At 43.0% G+C, this 22,866-nt stretch overlaps 3 protein-coding genes across 8 annotated transcripts in view; 2 read left to right on the plus strand and 1 right to left on the minus strand.

Annotated features, from left to right (window-relative positions):
* The window catches only part of KLHL20 (kelch like family member 20), a 32,677-nt gene extending 26,727 nt beyond the window's left edge, over positions 1–5,950 (plus strand). For all 5 annotated transcript variants that reach the window (XM_072866355.1, XM_072866353.1, XM_072866351.1 and 2 more), the window contains one exon: positions 5,827–5,950. In XM_072866355.1, the coding sequence (XP_072722456.1) occupies positions 5,827–5,839 (13 nt within the window). In that variant the 3' untranslated portion in view covers positions 5,840–5,950. The remainder of the gene's footprint in view (positions 1–5,826) is intronic.
* CENPL (centromere protein L) lies at positions 836–5,378 on the minus strand. Its single transcript, XM_072866359.1, has 4 exons — positions 5,203–5,378; positions 4,621–4,872; positions 3,330–3,872; positions 836–1,894 (listed from the first exon to the last, which is right to left on the minus strand). The coding sequence occupies exons 1-4, from the start codon at positions 5,338–5,340 to the stop codon at positions 1,823–1,825; spliced, it is 1,005 nt and encodes a 334-aa protein (XP_072722460.1). The 5' UTR covers positions 5,341–5,378; the 3' UTR covers positions 836–1,822.
* DARS2 (aspartyl-tRNA synthetase 2, mitochondrial) lies at positions 5,331–22,169 on the plus strand. 2 transcript variants are annotated; one of them, XM_072866347.1, is made up of 18 exons: positions 5,331–5,552; positions 5,827–5,979; positions 6,988–7,087; positions 8,466–8,532; positions 8,829–8,930; positions 10,145–10,240; positions 11,237–11,360; positions 12,002–12,048; positions 12,797–12,903; positions 14,291–14,360; positions 14,939–15,118; positions 15,973–16,080; positions 17,309–17,371; positions 17,554–17,706; positions 18,569–18,787; positions 19,280–19,390; positions 19,605–19,680; positions 20,751–22,169. In XM_072866347.1, the coding sequence occupies exons 1-18, from the start codon at positions 5,339–5,341 to the stop codon at positions 20,936–20,938; spliced, it is 2,178 nt and encodes a 725-aa protein (XP_072722448.1). In that variant the 5' UTR covers positions 5,331–5,338; the 3' UTR covers positions 20,939–22,169. The 2 variants fall into 2 exon arrangements, with proteins under 2 accessions (XP_072722448.1, XP_072722450.1); XM_072866349.1 differs by having other exon boundaries at positions 5,331–5,507.
* Positions 22,170–22,866: the final 697 nt, after the last annotated feature.

Consider the following 22,866-nt stretch of genomic DNA (forward strand, 5'->3'; position numbering starts at 1 on the left):
CATACTCCACTGGAGTTTTGTATGCTATTAGTCTATGTTCTTAAGGCAAGGAAGACGTTAAGAGAGGCTATATGGCATTTAGTTTTTTAGGGATTATTTATGCAAAGTTGTTGGAAAGAGCTGAGGATTAGATTTAAAACTAAGCCAAATCAAATCGGAGTTGTCAAATCAAACACAGGTGCCAGTTATGTCAGACCTCCTACTCCTGCTTTACCCAGTGTTCTTCTGAATTGAGATAGGAAACTTTGTCTAAGATGCTTCATAAAAGGAAACTAAAGCACCAGAAGTGATAGTTTAAATAGCTGCTGAGCTGTCACGACCTTCAAAAGATTGCTTAGCTGCTTCTACCAGGGTAAGAGCTACCACTGGAACCTTTACAAGCAAAAATAATCCCTCTTCAACTAGTAAACAAAAACTAAATACAGTTGCATGTTTCTTTGGCTAATTCTGGAAATAGATTATTAAAAGTAGATTAGGAACTAGGCACACAATTATGTCATATTAGGCAGTTACATGTTTGCATGGCTGGTTCATGTCAATGTTGCTGGGGAGAAGAATGAAGAATGTTTTTAGTGACAGCTGACATAAATCCTAAAATCATGTGGTTGGGCAAAGAAGGGAAGACTTTCATCCCTGCCTAGGGGAAGGTCACAGCACAAACTCATCAGACCTTAGAGATGCTGCACAAGTATGAAGCCATTACATGTGAATCATATAGGAAACTAGATTTCAAATTTTGCTGCTCACAGAATTATTTAGTAGGTAATAAATAGTAGCTTAATCAGGTAAGCTATAGTTGGAAATAAGCACCACACAAAGTATATATTTAATCAGGCATAGGTGGTCTTTATTTTGCTCAAGACCAATCTATTGGCAAAAGATGGCAAATACTTTCTTTACTTAGTACTGTAATACAAAAATCATAACATGTAGCATGTACTAACTCTACTTCCTTTCTGCTCATCTAAGGTATAGCCAGGCACTGTGCACTAGCTCTCTGAATTCCTACCTGCTGTAGAAGGGAGAGATCTAGTATAAAATTTTAGCACCCACAGCTCCAACCCCAAGAGGTCTCTGGCCTACAAGATTACATCCAAGATGACAAACATCAGGCAAAGCATAGTGAATATCTCAGAATATGCAGACCTCAATTTCCTATGTATTAACTTGCCTGAGAGGACCAACAGGCTGGACACACAAGGCAGTTGTCATTCTCATGCTGTTCACCTTAGCCCAACTGGGACACAGATGAATACTTTTATGACCATTACCAACTGTCCTTAGCAAGCTAGAAAGGAAGTTAAGAGACCTAGACTTTTCTGCCCTGGGTTGTAGAGCATGCACCCTCTCAGGTGTGCTTGACTTTGCATTTAGACTGGCCTCAGAGTAGTCACAGTTTAGCTAAGGTTAAGGTCTGTATAGCTTAGGCTATCTAGTTAAGTGAAAGCCAACTTGGTATTTGAAACAACAGAAATACCTTTCAATAAGTTGCATCCAAGAATTTGCAAAGTTTATCTCCTAGCCCCTGGCTGATATCTATACATAAATGAACAGAGTGACTATGATAAAACAAAGGTGCTTAATAAGCTATTAGAACTTTGTACTGTAGCCCTTCTTTAGGCCAAAATGTCTGCTTGTCTTTGCTGTGCATGACATTGAATTACAGGTAGTGATGGAGTTGGAGTGCAGGAGTTAGAGTCCAACTTTGGACAGCCAGCATGAAAGGAAAGAAGATGCTGCAGGAGTGAGTTTCCAATCAGTTTCTCAGCATGTATCTTCCAACAGTAAGACTTTTTAATGTGATGATTTGCTGAAATGACTCTCACTGTATCTGAGAGATTGCTAGTTCAGTCAGTAGCATCAGCATTCCAGTTAGGTATTGGCTTTGTAGAAACTGTAAGAAAGAAAAAAGCATGTCAAAACAAAAATTGCAGTTGCCAGATTTCCACACCCTTAAATGGTTGGAAACCAACTACCACGTGTTCCATGTGATTAGCCAGTTTCTCTGTTGTTGTTTGCAAGGTACCTTTGTTGCTATTTTGACCCTGGATAGGGAGAAAACATACATGCCTACATGCTGCTCCTTTCAGAGCCCCTCTGACTTCTGCTCCTGTCCCATGTGAATCAGGGTACTGAAGAAATGCCCTGGTCCTACTCCAGCTTTCTGGAAGGGGAGAAGCCTAGCACTTCCAATCCTTTGGCTACCTCCTCCTGTAGGAAGACAACTATGCCAGTTTCCTTGAATATCCATGTTTTCCCATATTGAATGTGTCTGACTTGAACTCATTATCCCTATTATGGAAGAGCCATAACTGAGTTTACACAAGATACTCAACTGAATAGGCTTTCTGAAGAAGAGTTCTCTTCTGGGAAGTATCTCTTATGTTTACTTACCTGGAACATAAAAAGTTGTTTCAGCCACTTTTAAACTACTACAGGTAAAAACAGGCAATGTAATGCTAACATTTAGTGGTTTGCAGTTGTCCTACTGAAGGCCAGAATTTATAAGAGATGCTTCACAGCAAAGCTTATTTTGTTTCATTTGATAAAAGAAAGAGGTGTGTGAGTGGGGTCCCAGTTGTAGGCTTTAACATTCCCTCTGTACCCAGAACAATGAAGTCAGCACATCACAGACACACTAAACTTAAGCAATTGCATTTACACAAACTGTTCTTTAACTCAGAAGACCATATTGTATTCCTTGAAGAAACTTCGGAAGACCATATTGTATTCCTTGAAGAAACTTCAGGAAGGATTAATCCTCCTTGGTTTTAAAGCATATTATTGATACCTCTTATAGGGAGGCCAGCACCATTATGAAAAGGGTTACAAGTGAAGTAGTTCTAAGCAAGATGTTTTGACACTTTAAGATCATCCATCTCTTAGCTCACCCACACACCAGTCATTTCTGCATAGCAGGTTAATTATATTTGTCTTCTGTCTGTGTCTTAACTGCCATACTAGAAAGCTAATGAACTTTTTTTTTTTTTAAGTTTTTTGATCAAGTTTGGGATCTTTTTAAGCCTAAGTTTTGGCCATTGGGCAAAGAAACTTTCTTGTTCATACAGCAGCTAATACACCTATTTCTGGCCCAAGGCTAGGGTTAGTAGCTTCTGCTGCAATACAGTAGTAAAATACTGTATTGATAGCTGCTCCCACACCAGAACTAATTATGGCTAATAAAAGCTGAGGGTTTCACTACCTTCTTGTGGGAAATAATGCATAAGAAACATGAAACCATCATTTTTAAAATTAAGGCATTTCTAGTCAGGTACAACTATTTTATTTGTCCAGCATTAGTTAGGACAACATGCTACTTAAAGCCTCACCTTTATAATCCCATCACAGTGTGCTGAGGCAATTGCTGTAGAAACTTTCACCAGTTTTGTAGCTGACAAGTGGATCTTAAAGTGTCTGTGGAAGTGAGAGTAAAGGCAGTCCATAAAGACATCCACCTCTTCTTGAGTGATCTCTCCTGGAGTTTTTTGGACTGTGTCCCACAGAGCTTTTGCATCCTCTGGATGAATGGCATATGAAATATCCAGAGGCTGGGGCAGACAGGGGACAGAGAAAACTAGTTCCATGGCAGATGTAGTTTTGTCCACTTTGCATCCAGTCCACATAGCTGCCATCCAACTGAGATTGAGAGGGCTGATGGCTAAACGGCGGAAGCAGCAGTCAAAAGTCTTCTGAAACCAACTTCCAACAATGGATGTGTAACTCTCCGCCCCGTTAGCAAGAAACAAAGGTAAACAAGTGAAGTCCTCTGGCACATTCTCAGAAAGATCATCTCCAGACACACAGCAGAACCAGCCCAACCATATCAGTTTCTCTTCTGAGTTTTTTGAGGAAGCGGGTGATCTCAAAGAAAGCTGGGATGGGGAAAAGAAGCATTTGAATGCTACTGAGCAAGTTTGATTTTTTTTAGCCAAAGATGGTTTCTGTTTTATAATTTCAAGTGTTTAGTAGATTTTTCTCAGGACCTCACATCCAACATTCTTTTCTGTAAAGCTCATACAGTGATTCAGTCTATCCATTGCCTCCCTAAAAGATGTGGGCAATTCTGTTGAAAACAGTGGGAAAACCACTTTTTAATTCATTAGGAACAGTCCTGAAACCTGAGTTTATGCTGCTTAAAAAGGGCCAATCCATGATACATCCTACAACCATTGCCATACTGAACTTGGCATTTCAGTAGCATCTTTCACTTAAGACAAAGCATTTCAGAATTATTAATTAGACTTGAGCTATGGCCAGGAGATAGGATTATACCAACTTTATCCAGGAAGCTAAATAATGTGTCTGAGTTCTTGCAGTAAATTGACTGCTGAACTAAAAAATTAGACAAAGATTGCTCCTTATAGTCTTACTCTGATCTTATCAAAGAGTTGAACTCAAAATTGTAATTAAACATATCCATTACTTATGAGATGTTCTGTTCCAGTTAAAAATGGACAGGACTCACTTTCATTAAATCTTAACAGATACTACAGTAATTATTCTATACAGCTAGGGTTTAGTTTGTTGTTTGTTTTTTTTTTTTTAAGAGACAGAGCAAAAGCAACTTGTAAAATGCAAGCCTCAATTATAATTATCAAAACTGCTAAGAAGACCCCTTACCTGCACAAGAATCGCAGCCTGGTCTTGATCACTGCCTTTCAGGTCTGGAAGGCTGGAGACAGCCACTTTGATGTCCAGCTCAACCCCTATTTCCACTGCCAATCCTTTCTGCTTCTCGGCAGCAATAAAAGCACTAAGCAGTCTAGCATAATCCCTCAGACGAGTGTTAGAGAATCTGTACAGCGGGGTTACACTGTATAAGGTCCACTGCTTGTGTAGTAGAAACGCTGTTCTCCGGGGGTCTGCGTTTTCCTAAAAAAAAAAACCCAAAACCCAAACCAACAAAACAAAACAAAAAAGAGAAGTATTAAGACCCAACAAACAAGGATAGCTTACCCCTTCAGGGCTTGCAAAGGGACCCCCAGCCCGCGCGGCCCGGGCTCTGTGCCCGAGCAGGGGCGGCTTTCCCGCCTAGCAGCGCCGCGGGAGCGGTGCCGAGCAGAGGCGGCAGCGCTGAGGCGGCGGCGAGTCCCGCGGAGGCGGGAAACGGAGGGGATCGAGCTCGGCCGAGGGGCGAGGGCCGGCACCGGCGGGCAGCCCGGCTAAAGGGACGGGTAGGCCCCACCACCACCCCGGCCCTACCTGGGAGCGCGGCGGTGGCGGGAGCAGCCGACCGCTGGGGCTGAGCCCGAACTTCCCGTGCGGCCGCCCAAACAGCAGCCCCCGCGACAGCCGCCCGATGCTGGGCAGCGTCCGCACCGCCCCATCCACCGACTCCATGGCCAGCACCAGCCCCCACACTGCTCCCCGCCGGGTGCCGTTTGAACCCCCTTCCCGTCAGCCCCCGCGGCGCGCTGGGCAGGGCGCCGCCCCGGCCGCCATAGTTGTGGCGGGCGGAAGCGGGGGAAGGAGAAGGAGGAGGAGGTGGCGGCGGCGGCGGTTGGCTGGTAGGGTGGGGGTCCTTCGGCCTGGCTGCCCTGCCGCGGCTCAGGGTGAGGAGACCTTCTCCCGATGAGCGCGGGGGGAGTGAGCCTCACTGTGAGGTGACCTGCCTGCTGTGGCTGGGGGCCTCCCCGCTGCTCCCGGTCGTGGCTGTAGGGGCTCTGCTCCCCGCCGGTGCCCCGGGCCCCTCTGGGTGATGGGGCTCCGGGGCTGGACTGCCCCTAAGGGGGAGAGGTTTAGGCTCGAGGGCTGGCGCTTTCTCTCCTGTGCCTTTATTTTTAACGACTCGCAGGTTTGTGACGGTCCCCTCTTGTTTCTGATCAGGTGCAGGCTGTGAGATGGCCCTTCCCCGCCTGCTGCGGCTGTTGCCCAGGGCCCTGCCCCGGGCGCTGCCCCCGCTGGCGGGAGCGCTGGCCCGGCCGGCCTGCGGGCGGGCTCTGCACCGGGCGGCCCCTGCCCCGGCACTGGAGGTTCCAGGTGAGAAAGAAGCGTTTGATTATCCCCGCCGCCGCCTCTTCTGGCTTTTGGTTGTTTTTTTCCTCTCTGGGACTCAGGTCAGGGTAGCCTGCAGAGGAGGCTAAAGGCATACTCATGATAAATTGTTTTCCCTGGATCATTTTTTTAAAATGTCTTGTCCAAATCATGTTTTTATTTGACTTCTGGCATTTCACAGTGAATTCTGATTCAAAGTATATCAGAAACAATTTGTCTAACTTTCTTTTTTTTTCTGAGCTTTTACTTTGCCTTTTTCCCCCCTCGTTCTTCTGTAGCACACAATCTATAAACAACAGGGGTAGCTGAATGCCTACCATGAAAACAAACTTTCTTTCCCTCTGCTTTACAGCCTTCAGGCTGTGATGGAGGTAGCAAGGGAGACTAGTTCATATACACAGATATATATGTGTGTCTAGGTAATAGCATCCTTCAGATTTCTCTTTGCAAGCTGAAACTCTAGCATGTTCTGTAAATGGTCTGTAAACTAAGTCATAATGCCAGGCACGCTGGGGTCTGTGGAAAGTCTTCTGTAGTAATGGTTCAGGCCTTTTACCAGTAGTTGCAGGCAGGAAACTCTTCAATGTACACCCACGTGGTGGATGTCAGTATGTTTCAGTCTTGGCTTGTCAAGCCCCCTTTCTGCTGTGTCTTCTAGATTCACATGTGGAATTGTCAGTCTGCCTCAGGACTGATCTGCAGCTTTCCCTTCTCTTGCCCCTGAAATTTGTAGGGCAACAGTTTGCAGCAAGACTGTGTTCAGATTTCTGTATGAAAGTTTGACCAAGACATAAAAATAATACTTCTTAAACTTCTTGAGAATAATTTCATGTCATATTTATGTCCTAATGTCTTACAGCAGCTGTACTGTGAATATATAGAATAATTTCTTTGTGTATGTCTAAATTATGTTGGTGTTGGGGGGGAACTCTGTAACTGTTTTGTCTTGCTTATCTGCAAAAGCAAGAAAAGAATTTATTATTTTTATTCAAGACTTCAATAGCTTCGTCACTCGGACCAATACTTGTGGAGAGCTGCGGTCTGCTCATGTGGGACGAGAGGTCACACTTTATGGATGGATTCAGTATCAAAGGTAAATGCGAGCCAAGGTGAAAATGGAGATGCTTATTTGCCAGATCCAATGTATCCTTTAGGCCTAGATTCAAACGCTTTTTTAGTGCTTCAGGTTATCTTTTCATATCCTCCAGTAGTCACTTCTGAAGTGAGTAAAACAGTTGAGAACTGTGCCAGATCAGTATTTAAAATTTCAGAGTTTCATACAAATGTTAATTGATCCTCATTACAACACTGTAAAGCAGTTAGATATTATTATCCTCATTGTATAGGAGAGAAAACAAACAATAGCATATTTATAGCAATTCTAACAGCTGTGAGCAAATAATTTATTTTATATAGCGTCCTTAAGTTTTAAGCAAACAACGTTGTTTGTCTTTTCAACTACAGCATCTAATGATGCAATTTTAAAGATGCAGGCTTTGCTTAAAAAAGAAATACTAAGAAAAGGTAGTAAGCAGAGGATGAAATGTTAATTCCAACATTTTGCTGTAGGTGGCGTGATATAATCACTCCTAATGGAGTTGGACATTTTGTAAATGTAGGGTGAAAAGCATGTCTGCATACAGCATGGACAATGCTCCAAAATATTCTGATCCTGGGTATGTGCTTGTAAAATGGAGATAAGTCCTGTGGCTTTGATGAAATTAATTTGTATCAAAAGTCGTGTTTTGCATTTTACAGTCCAGAGAGGCTGGTTTTTATCCAGCATTGTCCTGCAGTGATGGTCTGCATGGATTTTTTTTTTTTTTAGGAGGTCCTGAGCATCGCATCTTTGAACAGTTGTGGGTGCAGTTCCAGGAAACAGAGTTAGGTTTATTGCAATGAGACCATTGCACTGTTGCTTTCAAAGACAGCCAGAGTGTGTACCATTTGACAGCTTCTTGATGGATTAAGTACAATGGTAGCTGTCTGTACAGCAGCTGAAGAGATCAAGAGTTATGATTCTGGGTCTAGGAGTGTGGATTGTTCACATGAAACTTTTTGTGGGAACAGTGTTCTCCTTTTTGTTTTGTGGTTGGATTTTTTTTTTTTTGTATCCATGTGAACTTTAGTTTTATTGCTCATCTAAATGTGTTTATCTGAACTATGTTTCCCAGCAGGAAATTGCACATGTTCAGAATCCCTGCTTTACATGGATTAATATTTAAGTTAAAATTATTCCTCTCCTGGTTGTTTGCACATTGTTTGTCTGTGGCTGGTCAAAATCTGAAACAAATTGTTCAGATTAGATTCAGATATGGGAAAAGTATCTGTACATACATTATTTAGAAGTGCTTTGAGATTTGTCACAAGGTACAGAAAGTAGCTAGTTGCTATGCACTTTGCCTTAAGAAGCAGAAGACTACTGAATTCTTGAAAAAAATGTTTTTCCTTTTGTGTTTTTCATGGATCAGACAAGGCCTGTTTCTGGTTTTGAGGGATTTCCAGGGACTGACTCAGATCATCATTCCACAGGATGAGGTAAGTGCTACCAAAATATGAATCTGTTCTTTTTATTTTTCCTTTGGTAGCTTGGATCCAGTAGACATGGAGATTAGAATGAAGTACTTTGTCAGACTGAGTGCTCTGACTCACAAGTAGATTTAAATGTTATGAGAGCCCTGATCTGACACTGCAACAGAAACATTAATGCTGTTTCTTTTAGCTTATGAGGAGTGGTCCTGGATTCAAATGGACCATTAAGAAATGAGGCCTTTGAGCATGGTGCATTTGTCCTGTTCTTTGAATTTCTGTGAGACACTGTCATCTTCTTGCAGGCACATTCCCATGTGAAGAAACTCTTGTCTAATGCCCCAGTGGAGTCTGTTGTGCGAGTGACTGGAATTGTGTCCCCTCGGCCCCCAGGGCAGGAGAATCCGGTGAGGATGTTGGGATCTCTCAGGGTTTTTTCCTTGTGGAAAAGAGCACTGGATAGTAGGATTATGGTGGGTTTTGTGTCAGAGCTTTGCCGTGGGTTCCAGGTGTGTGACAGCCTATCCCTCAGATAATGTGAGGTGAAATAACTGCTATGACATGTAACTTAGGAGAACCTCAAAGCGCATTAGACACCCACGAATTAAATTGTATTCCAGCTCTTTGAAAGGATAATGGCTAGCTTTTTCAGGCTTTTGAAGTGTGGTTGAGAATTTCTTTTTCTTGAAAATAAGTATTGTCATCACAAGTTCCACAGCATGTGATGACCTATTTCTCACTCAGAATAGATTTTGCTGTTCTCATTGTATGGGAAACAGAGGTTGAGTAATTTTTTTTAATGTTATGCAATCCTCAGCTCTCATTGTAAGCAGCCGTAGATTAATCTGTCAGGATTGTATGTATCCCATCACTGGCAGGCCTAAAAGGAGAACCTGGATTTATGACCAACTTTTTTGCTCTGACCACTTTATAGATGTCCATAAAGAACGCAGGCTTCAAGCAATGCTTTTATTAATAATTTACCATTTCGTTGGAAGGTTGTATACACTTTTCCCTGGTAAATAGAAAGACTTCTGTGGGATCAAATGAACTTTGATGTGGCACAGTGCTAAGTGGGGGAAGCTGTCTGTTCTCCCTTGGGATCTAAGAAAAAGAAGACTAGTTCTGAGAACTGGTGTTCAGAACTGGAATTTCTGAGAAGTTCCTCACAAGTTGCCTTCTTTGACTTGTATTAAGGACTGATGGTAATGCTGCTAATGCACACTAAAATGTGTACTGTGTGGTTTCATTGAAGCTAATGGAACTAGTATTTTGTCCAAATGCATGTGCCCTAGAAGAGTCTGTGCCTGACTGTTCCTCTGTGCTCAGCATGTCCTTCAAGGAGAAGGCAAAGGAAAAGTAGTTAATTCTTGTAGAGATCAGTATGCTACTGGGAAAGAACATGCCGTCTTTACTGAGGTGACTTGTGTTTTTCTGAACAGAAGGGAAATCTAGGAGAAATCTGTCCTTGAGAGAAGTTCTCTGAGTTATACTGTGTTAGAAGGCAGGGAGGATAATCATATGGGTTTCTTTTTTTCCCCCAGCCATCTGTGAAATACCTTTGTCCACTTGTTTTCCCTAAGTTTTGAATCTAATTTTTTTTCTTGCCTCTTTGCTTCAGAAAATGCCAACAGGGGATATTGAAGTGAAGGTGGAGACTGCAGAGATCCTAAACTCCTGCAAGAAGCTACCTTTTGAAATCAAGGATTTTATCAAGGTGTCCATGTTTGTTTGGTTTGGTTTTTTGTGTTTTGTTTTGTTTTTTTTTTTTACCAAAGTGGTGGCTTTTCAATAAATTAGGAATTTGCCCAGGGTGATGGCAAAACATCTGAGAGCTTCATCTGGTTCTCCCAGCTCTGCTTTGGGGGAAGGATGGTATTTAAAATAGGGGTGCTGCTTGTTAGCTGTGAGGATGTATTTCTAATTAGACTTAAGGAGAAAACAAGGCTTGAATGATTCCAGTGTACAGGGTTTTCAAATATCACTTTAAGAACAGATGGTAAAGGGAAAAGTGAAAGAAACCAGGCTATGCTAGCTTTTTTGAGAGTGTGAAACAGAACCTGCCAATGCAGTGCTGTGTTTTAAGGCAAGGGTGCTTAGTCTTATCTGGACAAGTAGCTAGTCAGCCAGAGGATTTTCCTCCTCTGTAAGCACGCAGTCTTATAAGAGGTTAGTTTTAGTGCAAGCTCTGTGGTGTAGGAGTAACATTGCTGTTAACTGAAGATATTCTGTGCCATTGAAACTGTGACTGATACATAGGTGTTGGAATTGGGAGAACTGGGTCCTGTTTATTCTGTGTTACGGGTCCTGGATGATTCCCATCATCTGCACTACTATAGTTTTCTTGTCTGTACTAAGAGGTTGTATCACCATTTAGTTGTTCCTTTAGATCTATGCCTGATACCACTCCTCTGCTTAAAAATCCCAAGGATTGCTACATTCTGTTGCAGTGGACTGAGAATAAGGAGGGTTGAAATCCTGAGCTTTATTGAGGTAGCTCGTATCACAGTAAAAACTTTTTTAAAGTAATTGTCATGCATGGAAACACTCTGTGGCTGATGTTTGTCTGTAGGTTGCAGGTAATGGGTGGGTTGTGGCAATAGAGCAGCACCCTTTTTTAGCTTCCCCCTTTTGTCCTGTGGCTTTAGCAGCAACTTCATTGGACATGCAATTTGAATTTTGTCTCATAATTCTGATTATCTCTTAACTCCAGAAATCAGAGGCCTTACGGATGCAGTATCGCTACTTGGACTTGCGTAGCTTCCAGTTGCAGTATAACCTGCGGCTGAGATCACAGATAGTGATGAGGATGCGGGAATATCTGTGTAACCTCCATGGTAAGAAAAGTGCTTGAGGAACAGTGTGCAGCAAACAACACGTTAGCCCTCCCTTCTGTTTTCTATTGCTGGGAGAGATTGCCAATCAGCTTGCTACTCCAAACTGATCCCACTTAGTGAGGACATGTCTACTTGCAGTGGGGTCTTTAGAGGGATGTTGGCAGGCCTAAAGAACAAAGTACGTTGAAATCTCTTAGCATGCTACAAACCAGTTGTTTCAAATGAGCTATATCCAGTGAGAAAAGGCCTTTTGCAGGTAGTTTCTCTCTTTTGGTCACCCAACTTGAAGCACGTCAAAGGGGTGCATTTCTTATAGGGCTCTTGCTTATCTTAAAATCAGGAAGTCCTTTTTGGAAAAGCAAAGCCTAGCTCAAAATGGATAGAGAATTAACAATTTTTCAGCCTATATGAAGTCCTCTGTCATCAACAGTTTGGGGAGGACATCAGGGTAGCTCAGAGCCTTTAAATCTGTCATTACACAAGTTACTCTTAGAAGCAGCAAAATCTGTAGATTTTGGAGAGGCTACATGGTGTGCTAGGTTACCTATTTTCCTGACTAACCCTACTCTAGCTTACTTTGTGTCATACTAGTTCTCCCTGCTCTCAGCATATTCTGTCTGAAGCATGTGTTTGTTCCTCAGGGTTCGTGGATGTAGAAACTCCAACACTCTTTAAAAGAACCCCAGGGGTATGTATGCTGTTAGTAATGCATTTTAGCCTCCTGCGATTGCATAGGCAGTTCATGGTTGAATTGTTGTCAATTGCCACTTGGCCTTCATTGCTGTTCCCTCATTAAGTAACAGCTCACGTACAAATTTCTGATATGATACATGGATAGTTTTAAAAGTAGAGGGAGTGAAAGGGAGGAGGTGATACCTTGTGTCTTAATTTTGAATCTTCAGATGAATAAAGCTTCTGTCTTGTAGAGTGCATGTTGAATGCAAGTCCTGTCCTGGGACAGCCAGATTATAAAACCAAAAAACTTTCTCTGAGCACTGTTTCCCCAGCATTTATCTCTTAACTAGTAGGTTACTGCAGTGGCACTACTCAAGTCATTTTAATTTCTGAGTTTATATTCCTTTCTTTTATTTCAAAAATAATCACAGACAAGAGAGCTGTAACCCAGGAATTGTTGATGCAGCTAACACATAGAGTTCTTGCATTTAAACCCCTGTCTTAGATGGTGTATTGTTATTCATTAGTCTCTCAGAGTAGAAAGTGGAGAATCCTCCTTTGGAATATTTTGGACCAAGTTGGTTAACAGATTTTTTTTTTTTTTTTTTTAAGTGTGATGGTCAAACAGCCATTTCCTCACAAGTGGGATTTCATAATGGGTAAAATAGGTCCTTTCCTCTTACACTTCTAGTCTGTGCTCTCTGTCAGGAATTGAGGCCACTTACTTGCTGAACTGTGTAACCTTTTCTTTCTGATGCTAGGGAGCAAAAGAATTCCTTGTGCCCTCAAGAGAAGCAGGCAAGTTCTACTCTCTGCCGCAGAGTCCTCAGCAGTTCAAGCAGCTGCTCATGGTTGGAGGCCTGGACAGGTAAGTTTCTTGGACTCCTGTTCTCTGCATGTCCTGTCCAGGATTTGCTTGCTTTGATCTGTGAGGTTTTAGATACTTCCCCAAAAACTTGCTGCCAAGGGTTTTGTGTTTTGAAGAGAGATCCCTAAATACTTAGGACTTTTCAGCAAGGCCAGGCCCTTTGCCCCCCAGCAATAATGCCTCCCAGTGTTGTGGTTTCACCCCAGTTGGCAACTAAGCACCACACAGCTGCTCGCTCACCCTCCCCCCTCCCACCGGGAGGGGGGAGGGAATTGGAAAAGTACAAGTAAGAAAACCTGTGGGCTGAGATAAAAACAGTTTAATAATTGAAATATAATAATAATAATGATAATAATAAATTGTAATGAAAAGTAAAATAACGAGAGAGAGGAACAAAACCCAGGGAAAAACAAACAAGTGATGCAACCGCTCACTACCCGCTGACCGATGCCCAGCCAGTCCTCAAGCAGCAATCGCTGCCCTCAGCCAACTCCCCCCAGTTTATATACTGTGAATGACATCATATGGTATGGGATAGCCCTTTGGCCAGTTTGGATCGACTATCTTGGCTGTGCCCCCTCCCAGCTTCTTGTGCACCTGGCAGAGCATGGGACCCTGAAAAGTCCTTGACTAATGTAAACATTACTTAGCAACAACTAAAACATCAGTGTGTTATCAACGTTATTCTCATCCTAAATCCAAAACATGGCACTATACTAGCTACTACGAAGAAAATTAACTCTATCCCAGCTGAAACCAGGACACCCAGTAAGAGGAAAGGTATCCTGTTTGAAGGTTGAAATCTTCACTGTTTTTTTAAATGGAAACCTGATCTGAAGCACAGTCTGCCTGAAGGGCAGAAAATCTAGTGTGTGATAAAAGCCTCTCCAAGAGTAACCTATAGAACTAATTGAGATGAGGCTGGGCAGCTGAGCATGACTGAGACAAGGAAAGCATGTTCTCAGGGTGTTTGAGGACAAAGCTTTTAATTGGGCTTGTTTCTCCAAATAAAATTGAAGGAGAGGGAGACAATTCATGCAGTGAACTGCAGGCCATGTCTTGACCATGAGTGAATTTTGCATGGCTGGTTAGTAGAGTCCAGGTTTGGAGCGGAAGGTGGGAAAAGGGGTTGTGTAGGCCCCGGATGGGACACAGGTCACCTGGTAGCCTCCACATGCTTCTGGAAGATATGGTTGGAGATGGATACAGCTGCTGATACATTTGCTTCCACTCAGAATTTCATGCTTTTGAGGGGATGGGGATAACCAGGGCTATGATCATCTGCTGCAAAGGGAACAGAGCATGCTCTTTTTTTATGATCAATTCTGTAGCCACAATTTAATTTAGGGTACTTTAAATTGTTATCTAAGTAAAAGGACTATTGCAGGTACTTTCAGGTTGCTCGCTGCTACCGAGATGAAGGTTCGCGGCCTGACAGGCAGCCTGAATTCACTCAGGTAACCAGCTTGCCCTGCCTTTCACCCTCCTCCTTGACTCAAACACCTTGTAGCTGTGTTCCCTTCTGAAGGCTTGGTTTCTGCTAGCTCTTGTGCTGCTTGGGGGTACAATGTTGTTTGCTGCATGTTTCACAGGCATAGCCCTTTGAAGTTAGTATGGGACATGTGCAGAGTGGTTACTGTCCTTGGCTGATTGCGTGGTCCTAGGTGCAGTAGATGTGGGAATTGTGTTGCAGCAGTGATTGTGCTTGATGCAATCTCTTCCTGTCCTGCTGGGTCGGGCATCCCATTCCTCAGCCTTGAGATCCCAGGCAGAGTTAGCCTGGTTCATTCAAGGCTTCTCCTTCTGTCCTTGTCATCATTACCTCATTCAGTTCTCTGAGCAGATTGTGTCCTGAGTCATCAAGCTGTAGGGAGATCATAAGCACACCCTCAGTCTAATGCGGTCATGCTATGATTTAATGTAGTATACTGTTTCTTTTTATACTGGCTTTATAGTCAAGAGCTTCTGCAAGTAGCAGTGCAAAGGCAAAACCTGTAGCTAATGCAGAATCTCCCCTCTTGTTTTCTATTTTAAGATAGATATAGAGATGTCATTTGTAGATCAAGCTGGGATCCAGAGATTGATAGAGGGCCTCCTGCAATATTCCTGGCCTGAGGAAAGAGGCTGCATTACAACTCCTTTCCCTTCCATGACATATGAGGCGGCACTGGCTGACTATGGGACTGATAAACCAGACACTCGTTTTGGGATGAAGGTGAGGGTTTGTGCATTGGGAACTTGCAGCTTCTCCTTTCTGTTAGTGTTTTAATAATGTTTTTTTGATCATGTATATGTGATCGCCTGGGGTTCTTAATGCTGTAATTTACCCAAGGTGTCTGTCATCGTCACTGCTTTGTACAGGTAATCATCTCTTGGGGAAAAGAGGGTTTGATTATTTGGCTGTGGGAAAATGTATGTCTTAAGAAAATTTTATTTTAAAGATAATGTAATGTTAGAAAGCGATGCATCTTGGCTGTCTTAGGAACAGAAGCACGTAAGGCATCCACAGATACTGTAAGTGCTTTTGTCTACTGCACTCCAAAGAATATTCCTGGTGAGTATGCTTCATGAGACAGGCTTCTCCAGCCTTCTAATGGCCTGAAGATATTTTCAAGATAACAGACTGCGGTTGTGTGCATACACTGTTTGTATATGAAATAAGAGTACAAAAGTATGAAATAATACATTCGTTCATATTCTTAAGAGGAACAGTGCTAAAAAGCATGAAAGCATCTTATATTTCCCCAGGAATTAATTTTGGAGGTTTCTTTCTTTTTCAGTATGCAACTTTCTCCACTGTGGTAGGATGTCACCATCTCAACCTTGGGTTTTTCTGGCTCAAACCCAATTTTGGGTTTTCCTGGCTGTCTTGCATTTCTGTTTCTGTAGTGTTCAGCTTCCTAATGGTTATTCCAGCTTGGCCCTGTTCATTTCTTTGTGAACCATTTGATTTCAGTGAACAAAGAAATGATGTCCCAGGGAATGGTGTTGAATGGTGCACACAGGTGCAGGATTTTTGCTTCATGTTTCTACCACTGCTGCTTTTTCCTGTGATCTCTCCTTTCTCAGATAGTGGATATCAGTGACTTTTTACGAAGATCGGACATTCAGTTTGTGCAGAATGCACTCAGTTACCCACACGGCACTGTCAAAGCCATTTGTATACCTCAGGGAGTGGTAAGTGATGCTTTTACATGCTGCTTAGGGTTTATGTGAAATAAATAAAATACCAATTTGAATTCCTTCGTTGGTGTGGAAATGTACCTTGCTATTACTGAGGGAATAGTGCCCTTCAGGGAACTTGGGATTGGTTGTGATTGATGTCAGGTGGGGCTGAGTGGTGTTAGAGGGGAATGGAGATGATCAGGTGAAGGGGAGAATATATTATCCTCAGGAAGGGGTGGAAGAAAACAGAGCTGCAAGGTCCCTTGAGGACAGGGAAGCCTCTTGGGGCATCAGCTTGGTTTTGTCAAGGATGCCTTCTGATGTGCATCTTGATAATAAATTGTGCCCTGTGGCAAGAGAGTGAAATAGGTATGGCACAGCTCTGTTCTGGACTAGTGAGAGAAAGGTCAGGTGGTTACAAGCCCTTCTCATGTTTGCTTTTGCTGCATTTGTGGACACAACTCATGTCTCGTAATGAGAATGTCACAGACCAAATCCAAGGCTGACAACAGATGTAGAAGATTGACACAGCCGTGTATTTTGGCAGGGAAGCAGATTTAATTCTGGCTGTGGTCATCTTTGCAGCTTGGGCAGTATGGAAAAAAAATCCACTAAACACTGAGTTTTATTTGGGGAATAGGACTTTCTGTCCATGGTTTCTCTTGGGATTCCTTTAATTTTGGCACAAAACGCAAGTTACTAGCTTCCCACAAGAGGGCACTAAGGTGTGTGTTTGAGCAAAACAAAAGTGGAATCTTGAGCCTCTCTAAACATCAGAGTAGCTGAAGAAAATCAAAATCTTGATGCAGGTCCTCATTTATTGCATTTCTTTGCATGTGAAAGTCAGTCCAGTTGGTTTCCCTCTGTTGTGCCTCCAAATTGAGCTATGCTTTCCCCATCAACAGTGTGGTGTTATAACCATGTTCCTGCACGCTGGAGGCAGTTGGCATAATCTAACTCTACTGACCAGCTACATCTGATCTGTGAGCAGGGAGAAGAACTGCAGCCAAATGTACAATGTAGAGGGGCTTCTTCCTGAAAGGAGCCCTTGGGAGAAGACACCCAGCTGCAGCCCAGTGCTGTGGGCCCTGTCCTGTTCGGCAGCCCTCATAAGAACTTGTACTGGAAACAAAACAAGTTGAGAAGTTTGGAAACAGCTCAGTCAGTAGATTTGAATCCTGGTTGGGCTTTCCATATATTTTGCTGATGTTTAATGTGTCTTCTCTTGCTCTTTCCCCAGAGATATCTTAAAAATAAAGATTTGGAGTCATTAAAGGAGTCTGCAAAATCCCAGTTTAACCAGGTGAGACAGAAACACTGCTGAGGTATTGGAAACAATGAATGACAAAGTGCGTGTAAAGGCACTTGCAGGCAGAGGAAGGTAGAAGAGCAGATTTTAATAGCTGAGAGTCAGTGTCTGAGCATGTGATGCTTCAAGACAAGAGAGGGCAGCACTGGACTGAACATACTCTTATCTTTCTTTAGGAAATCATGGAAATTATCTGCAGGCCTAATGGAAGCTTGAAGTCTCTGGTTACAAAGTTTCTTGGTCAGAAGCAGCAGTCAGAGCTTACCCAAGTGCTGAACATGCAGGTGGATGATGTGGTACTGCTGGCAGCTGGTGAACACAAGCAAGTGGTAGGAAGCATTTCTTGGGTGGTGGTGTGAGTTGAATGTTGTTGATGATGGCTTTGATGTTATCTGACCTTAGTCTAATTCTTCTTATTAAAATAGGTCATCATCTAATTCTGTGTTTCTCTGGAGCTGAAGCTATAGCAACAGCAAATAATGCATGAAATGTACATATTGCTTTTATTTCCCCCAGTCAAATTCTGGGATGAACTTGTAACTGAAGCAAAGGCTGGAATTATAAAACAGGAACAAATCAGTGCCTCCTTTTCTCTCACCTTAACTTAATTTTTAAAGCATCAGAGACTGGAAAACAAGGTCAACTAGGTAATTTTGTCTCCCGTAAGCAGATGATGAGAGTGAAGCACAGCTGCCTATTAGCAGCAGTGATGGGAGATTTTGTCCCTACCCTTCTCTGTGTTCTTGCCAGCAAACGTTGTCTTCCAAGCATTGGTTTATGACAAGGTGTCGTGCTTTGCTTGATAGCCAAAATTTTGTCATATTCTCTTTCTGTGCCTTCAGTTCTCTGTCTGCAAAGTGCAGATCTTACCTGTGCTCCCCCAGTTAATCCACATTTGTGTACAGCTTGAGGTTAGTCTAGGAGAGTTCTGTGAGGATGGAACACTTGGAAGAAAATGAGCTTTCCAGCTCCTTACTCGCCTTTCTTTGTCAAACCCTGGAGCTGCTGCTGCCTCAGCAGGAAGGTGATATCTTTTAGGAGACAAAGCAAAAGTGTTTAAGGCAACAATGCATTACAACTGATGCTGTCTCTGATACTACCTTTATGAAACACTCTTTCCTTGGTTGGTGTTTGAGTGACTTCCCTGTTAGTAAAATTGCCCTGTCTCATTCTCTCCCTTCTCTTTTGCAGTGCTCTGCGTTAGGAAGCCTGCGGTTGGAGAGTGCTGACCTCCTTGAGGCAGCTGGGCTGGTACTCCGTGATCCTATGACTTTTCACTTTCTGTGGGTGGTGGATTTTCCACTTTTCCTCCCCAAGGAAGAGAATCCCACTGAACTGGAATCGGCTCATCACCCTTTCACTGCTCCTCATCCTTCAGATACCAGCCTCCTCTATTCTGATCCCACAAAGGTAACTAACTTCATGCCTCCCATGTTGGCTCTTTTACAGCTGTGTCATGGAAAACTGGGCAAGCGGCATCTGTTTTTACTGTAAAAAGGGATGTTGTTTCATGGAACTGACTGCACATTGTACTTATCTATGTATGTATGTACATAGAAGAGATGTCTTCCAGGTAACTGAGTGGCAAATATCCATGTGTGCCCCTGACAAAAGGGGCTTATAAGAAACAGTTGCTGAGGGGAGGAGTCTTATATTCTGACCCATCCCATGTTGCTTCAGGTTTTGATCAACTTTGCAAAAGGATTTGTACTGTTCCCACCTCTGTCAGCAGCAGTCCATGCCTCTGATAGGACTGGTACCTGAACTGCAAGGTACCACTGAGAGCAGTGTTGTAGCATGTCATGTCTTCATTCCCAGTGTCTTTGCTGTCTGTGTGCAGGTTGGTGTTAAATGCAGTTGTGCCCCAGCCTTGCTAAGGTGCTTGTTCATTTCTTTCTGCAGGTCCGTAGCCAGCACTATGACCTTGTGCTGAATGGCAGTGAAGTTGGAGGTGGCTCCATCAGAATTCATAGTGCAGAACAACAGCGTTTTGTGCTGGAGAAAGTGCTGAAGGTAACACCTACAGGTGTCTCTAACATTCTCTTGGAGATTTAAAGGACTAATTAAATATCCATTTTGAATTCTGAAAGTAACACTTGTGTGCTTCTCAGATAAAGAAACATAACTCCTAGCCCTGAGTGATGGATGACTTCATCATACCTTCATCTTATGTTGCTAGTAGGAAGAGCATTGTTTGTCCAGTGACACTTCTTGTGTGATTTTGCAGGAGGATTCTGAGGTGCTTTCCCATCTGCTTGAGGCTTTGGAGTTTGGAGCTCCACCTCACGGAGGAATTGCTTTAGGTGAGTGCTCTGTAGCTCTCCAGGATGCCAGTGTCTTGTGACTTTTTTTGGCATATTGTTAGCAAAAGCCTTGTCTCCTCCTGACAGAGAGGACTGTTTTGGTGTTGCTATTTGGCACCACTAACATGGTAACATGGTGTGGGTTTACATAGTGCTTCCATCTCTTGTAGCTGCTTTGTAGAAGGAAACAGGTTTTGTCACCAAGTGCAGAACGTTTTGGTGTTCCTCCCCAGCGTCATAGTGTGATTTAGTTCTTATGCAAGGACCAAATCACATGTTAGTGGCTCTAAAGATGATCCTTATATGCTTTTCTACAAGCAGCGTATTCATTAAGATTAGGTCATCTTTATTCTCATTCCTGTGCAGCCAGAACAGGATCCCTGTACTGCATGCCCAGAGGCCTGGGACAGCATGGTGCTTTGTTTCATGCCATGGGTCACAGCCACAACCTTGCCCTCTGCTTCAGTCTCACTTCCCTTCTCCCTTATGTTTTGCTCACTAATTCAGATGTCAGGTATTTTTCCTAGAACCTTGCAAGTTTGTGGTTTTAAAAAAAGAAAAAAAACCCACCCCCCCACCAAAACAAACAAAAAACCCTACAAAAAAACAAAGGTAGAATTTTAACCTGTGGTCTTCCAGTGTTATTTCCCTCCATCCAATCACCCAGAGGCTCTTGTTCTTTTTGAATTCCTCCTAGTTGTAATCCTTCAGAACTGGTTGATCAAGAGCTTTGTTTGAGCAGTTAAGCAGAGCCCTGACAGTGTTCCTGCCATTTAGCTGCCCTGGTTTTGTTATGTTGTCTTTGCAAAGGCACTGTCTCTGTCTTGCAGTCCTTGGTGTGTTGCAGAACTTTCTGTAATATTGAAAAGCTTTATTTTGCTAGGCATTTCTGCTCTTTAGGCAAGTCTGTTTCTCTGCTACTGGCTGAGATTAATTTTTTCCCCTTACTTGCTTCAGTTTTATTCTTCAAGCTCAGTAATATTTACTCCATCTTTCTGATTTTTGTGAATTGGAGGAAGTAATGTAGGGCCATAACTCAAGTGGTTCACCAGTTTGTTTTCTGCTTCTAGGACTTGACAGACTGATCTCTCTCATCGTTGATGCTCCAAGTATCAGAGACGTCATTGCTTTTCCTAAATCCTTCAGGGGACGTGACCTGATGGGCAATGCTCCAGACTATGTCACTCCAGAAGAACTAGAGCCATATCACATCCAGGTTTCCTGGCCTCTTGCAGAAAAAGAGGCAAAGCAAAACTGACTTAAAGCCAGTGATGTAAGCTGATCTGTTTAACCAGAGGTGGTTACAGCTTCTAAATACTAGAATTCAGTTCAGAAAACATCAACCGTTATGGGAGGGTGGGGGACAGTGCAACCTCACTGTACCATGGCATTTTCAGGATTGAATGGGAAATAGATACAAGGGCTCCCTCATAGGAATTCACCTTTGGATTGGTAATGGGAAGGAGAAGTAGAAAAGCAAAATAAAAGAACATCATTTTAGTATAGGATATTGAGAATGGTGGCTTTGGGGTGTCATACTGGAGTGACGATGGGATCTGATTTTTTTTCACTCCCCACTTTTTCCATGTCCCTTGTAAATTATTTCTCCTCCTATCTGGAGGAGATAGCGTCAGCTTTCCTGGCAGATGGTCTGTATTCCTGATGATCATTGAATATCTTAGCTGCAGACTGCTACAGTAGAGCAGTGCTGTGCTGGGCCAAGAGCTCTGGACACCTCACAGCAAAACGTCAGTGCAACCAGCAGCTTGTCTCATGCTGGAGGATATAAGATCATCCAGAACTTGCCCCAGCGAGTTCATACTCAGCTGTGTCCTCTCTTCAAAGACTGGGAGAGAAGTGTGTTTATCATTTGCAACAGTGGTCCTTATAATACTTGTCACACAGGAGATGATCAGTCTTTGGGGCCTGTGGTCCTGCTTTTCAGCACGCTAATTCTGAAGTTTGTATGTTTGTAAATAAAGTTTTTCTGGCAATGTGGTTTTGACTGAGCTTGGCTTTAGGCTTTCTCTACAAGAAGAAAGAGCCACTGGTTCTTCTTTATGACCCCTGATCCCTCCAGGAGATGACAAGAAATCTGTGACAGCATAGTAGGGTTGCCAGTCTTCTGTGAATTCTGCCTGGTCCTGCAAACCTGCTGCTACAGTGGCGAGTGATGCAGCAGCAAGTTCCTCACAAGTAACTGTCCCACACCAGAACAGCCACAGTGCAGGAGCAACTCTGTACTGAATAGAACATGGGCTCTAGCAGCATCCTACCAGACCAAGCCACTTGGCTCTGCTCTGTAGTGTATAGCAGGCCCTCTGCAGAGGCACTCCAGTAGGTGTTCTTAACTCTGTGTTTAGGTTGGAGAAAGCAGAGAACTGGTGGGAGGAAAGGAGGAAGGTGAAGAAGCTGAGGAAAAGAGAAGGAAGGGAAGAATAAGGTAGGAAGATGGTGCAGAGGAATAAAAAGGAGAGCTACTCTGTCCCAGCTGGGAAAGGCAGCAGGAGGCATCTGCCAGAAGTAATACTGCAATTCTTGTCTGAGCTGTTAAGGAACTCCAGCCTTCTGCAGGAGATCCTATCCTGCAGATTCTAACAGATTTTGGGCTGCTCTAGGGATTATTAGCTAATTCAGTCTCCACATTGTGGGGCGACATTACATGGTGGTGCACAATGTTGACTTTTCTAAATACTGGACTCTCCTGTTGATAAGAAACAGTAAGGGAGGTGGCTCTTCTCCTTAAGGTTGATTTTTTTTTTTTTTTGAGTAATTTATACAGACTGAAAGTACCATCCATAGACAAGGAACAGTAGAGCTGACTTGCTGCTGCTTTGCAAATTGCAAGATGGAAGTTATGTGTGTAAAAGAAAACTTAATCCTTTCTTATCTCATGTTATGATGGTTATCATCAGACTCAGACCATGGTTAAATGCTGTCTTAAAAAAACCCAACACAATCCTGGATTTGTATTCACGTTCCTTCTAGCCAAACACTGTGAATTCCTTAATTTTTTCCTTGTATGAGCTTTTCATTCTTATGTTGAAATTAATTCACCCTTGCTTTACTATTTTTTTTTTCCTGAGTAGAAGCTGTCAGTAATGGAATGAGGATCAGTTTTCAGAGAGAAGCTGAGCTGAAAATTGGATCCCTAAGCAGATCCATGTTAAAAACAGTTTTCTAATT

This window comes from Ciconia boyciana, chromosome 7, assembly GCF_034638445.1.
Source record: "Ciconia boyciana chromosome 7, ASM3463844v1, whole genome shotgun sequence".
In the NCBI taxonomy this organism is placed as follows: Eukaryota; Metazoa; Chordata; class Aves; order Ciconiiformes; family Ciconiidae; genus Ciconia; species Ciconia boyciana.

Coding starts and splice junctions, on each gene's coding strand:
- DARS2 (XM_072866347.1), top strand. CDS start 5,339: ATGGCCAGCACCAGCCCCCACACTGCTCCCCGCCGGGTGCCGTTTGAA. Junction 14,361..14,938: donor GGCAGCCTGAATTCACTCAG/GTAACCAGCTTG, acceptor TTCTATTTTAAG/ATAGATATAGAGATGTCATT. Junction 19,391..19,604: donor TGCTGGAGAAAGTGCTGAAG/GTAACACCTACA, acceptor GTGATTTTGCAG/GAGGATTCTGAGGTGCTTTC.
- CENPL (XM_072866359.1), bottom strand. CDS start 5,340: ATGGAGTCGGTGGATGGGGCGGTGCGGACGCTGCCCAGCATCGGGCGG. Junction 3,873..4,620: donor AGGCTGCGATTCTTGTGCAG/GTAAGGGGTCTT, acceptor TCCCCATCCCAG/CTTTCTTTGAGATCACCCGC. Junction 1,895..3,329: donor ACTGTGATGGGATTATAAAG/GTGAGGCTTTAA, acceptor TCTTTCTTACAG/TTTCTACAAAGCCAATACCT.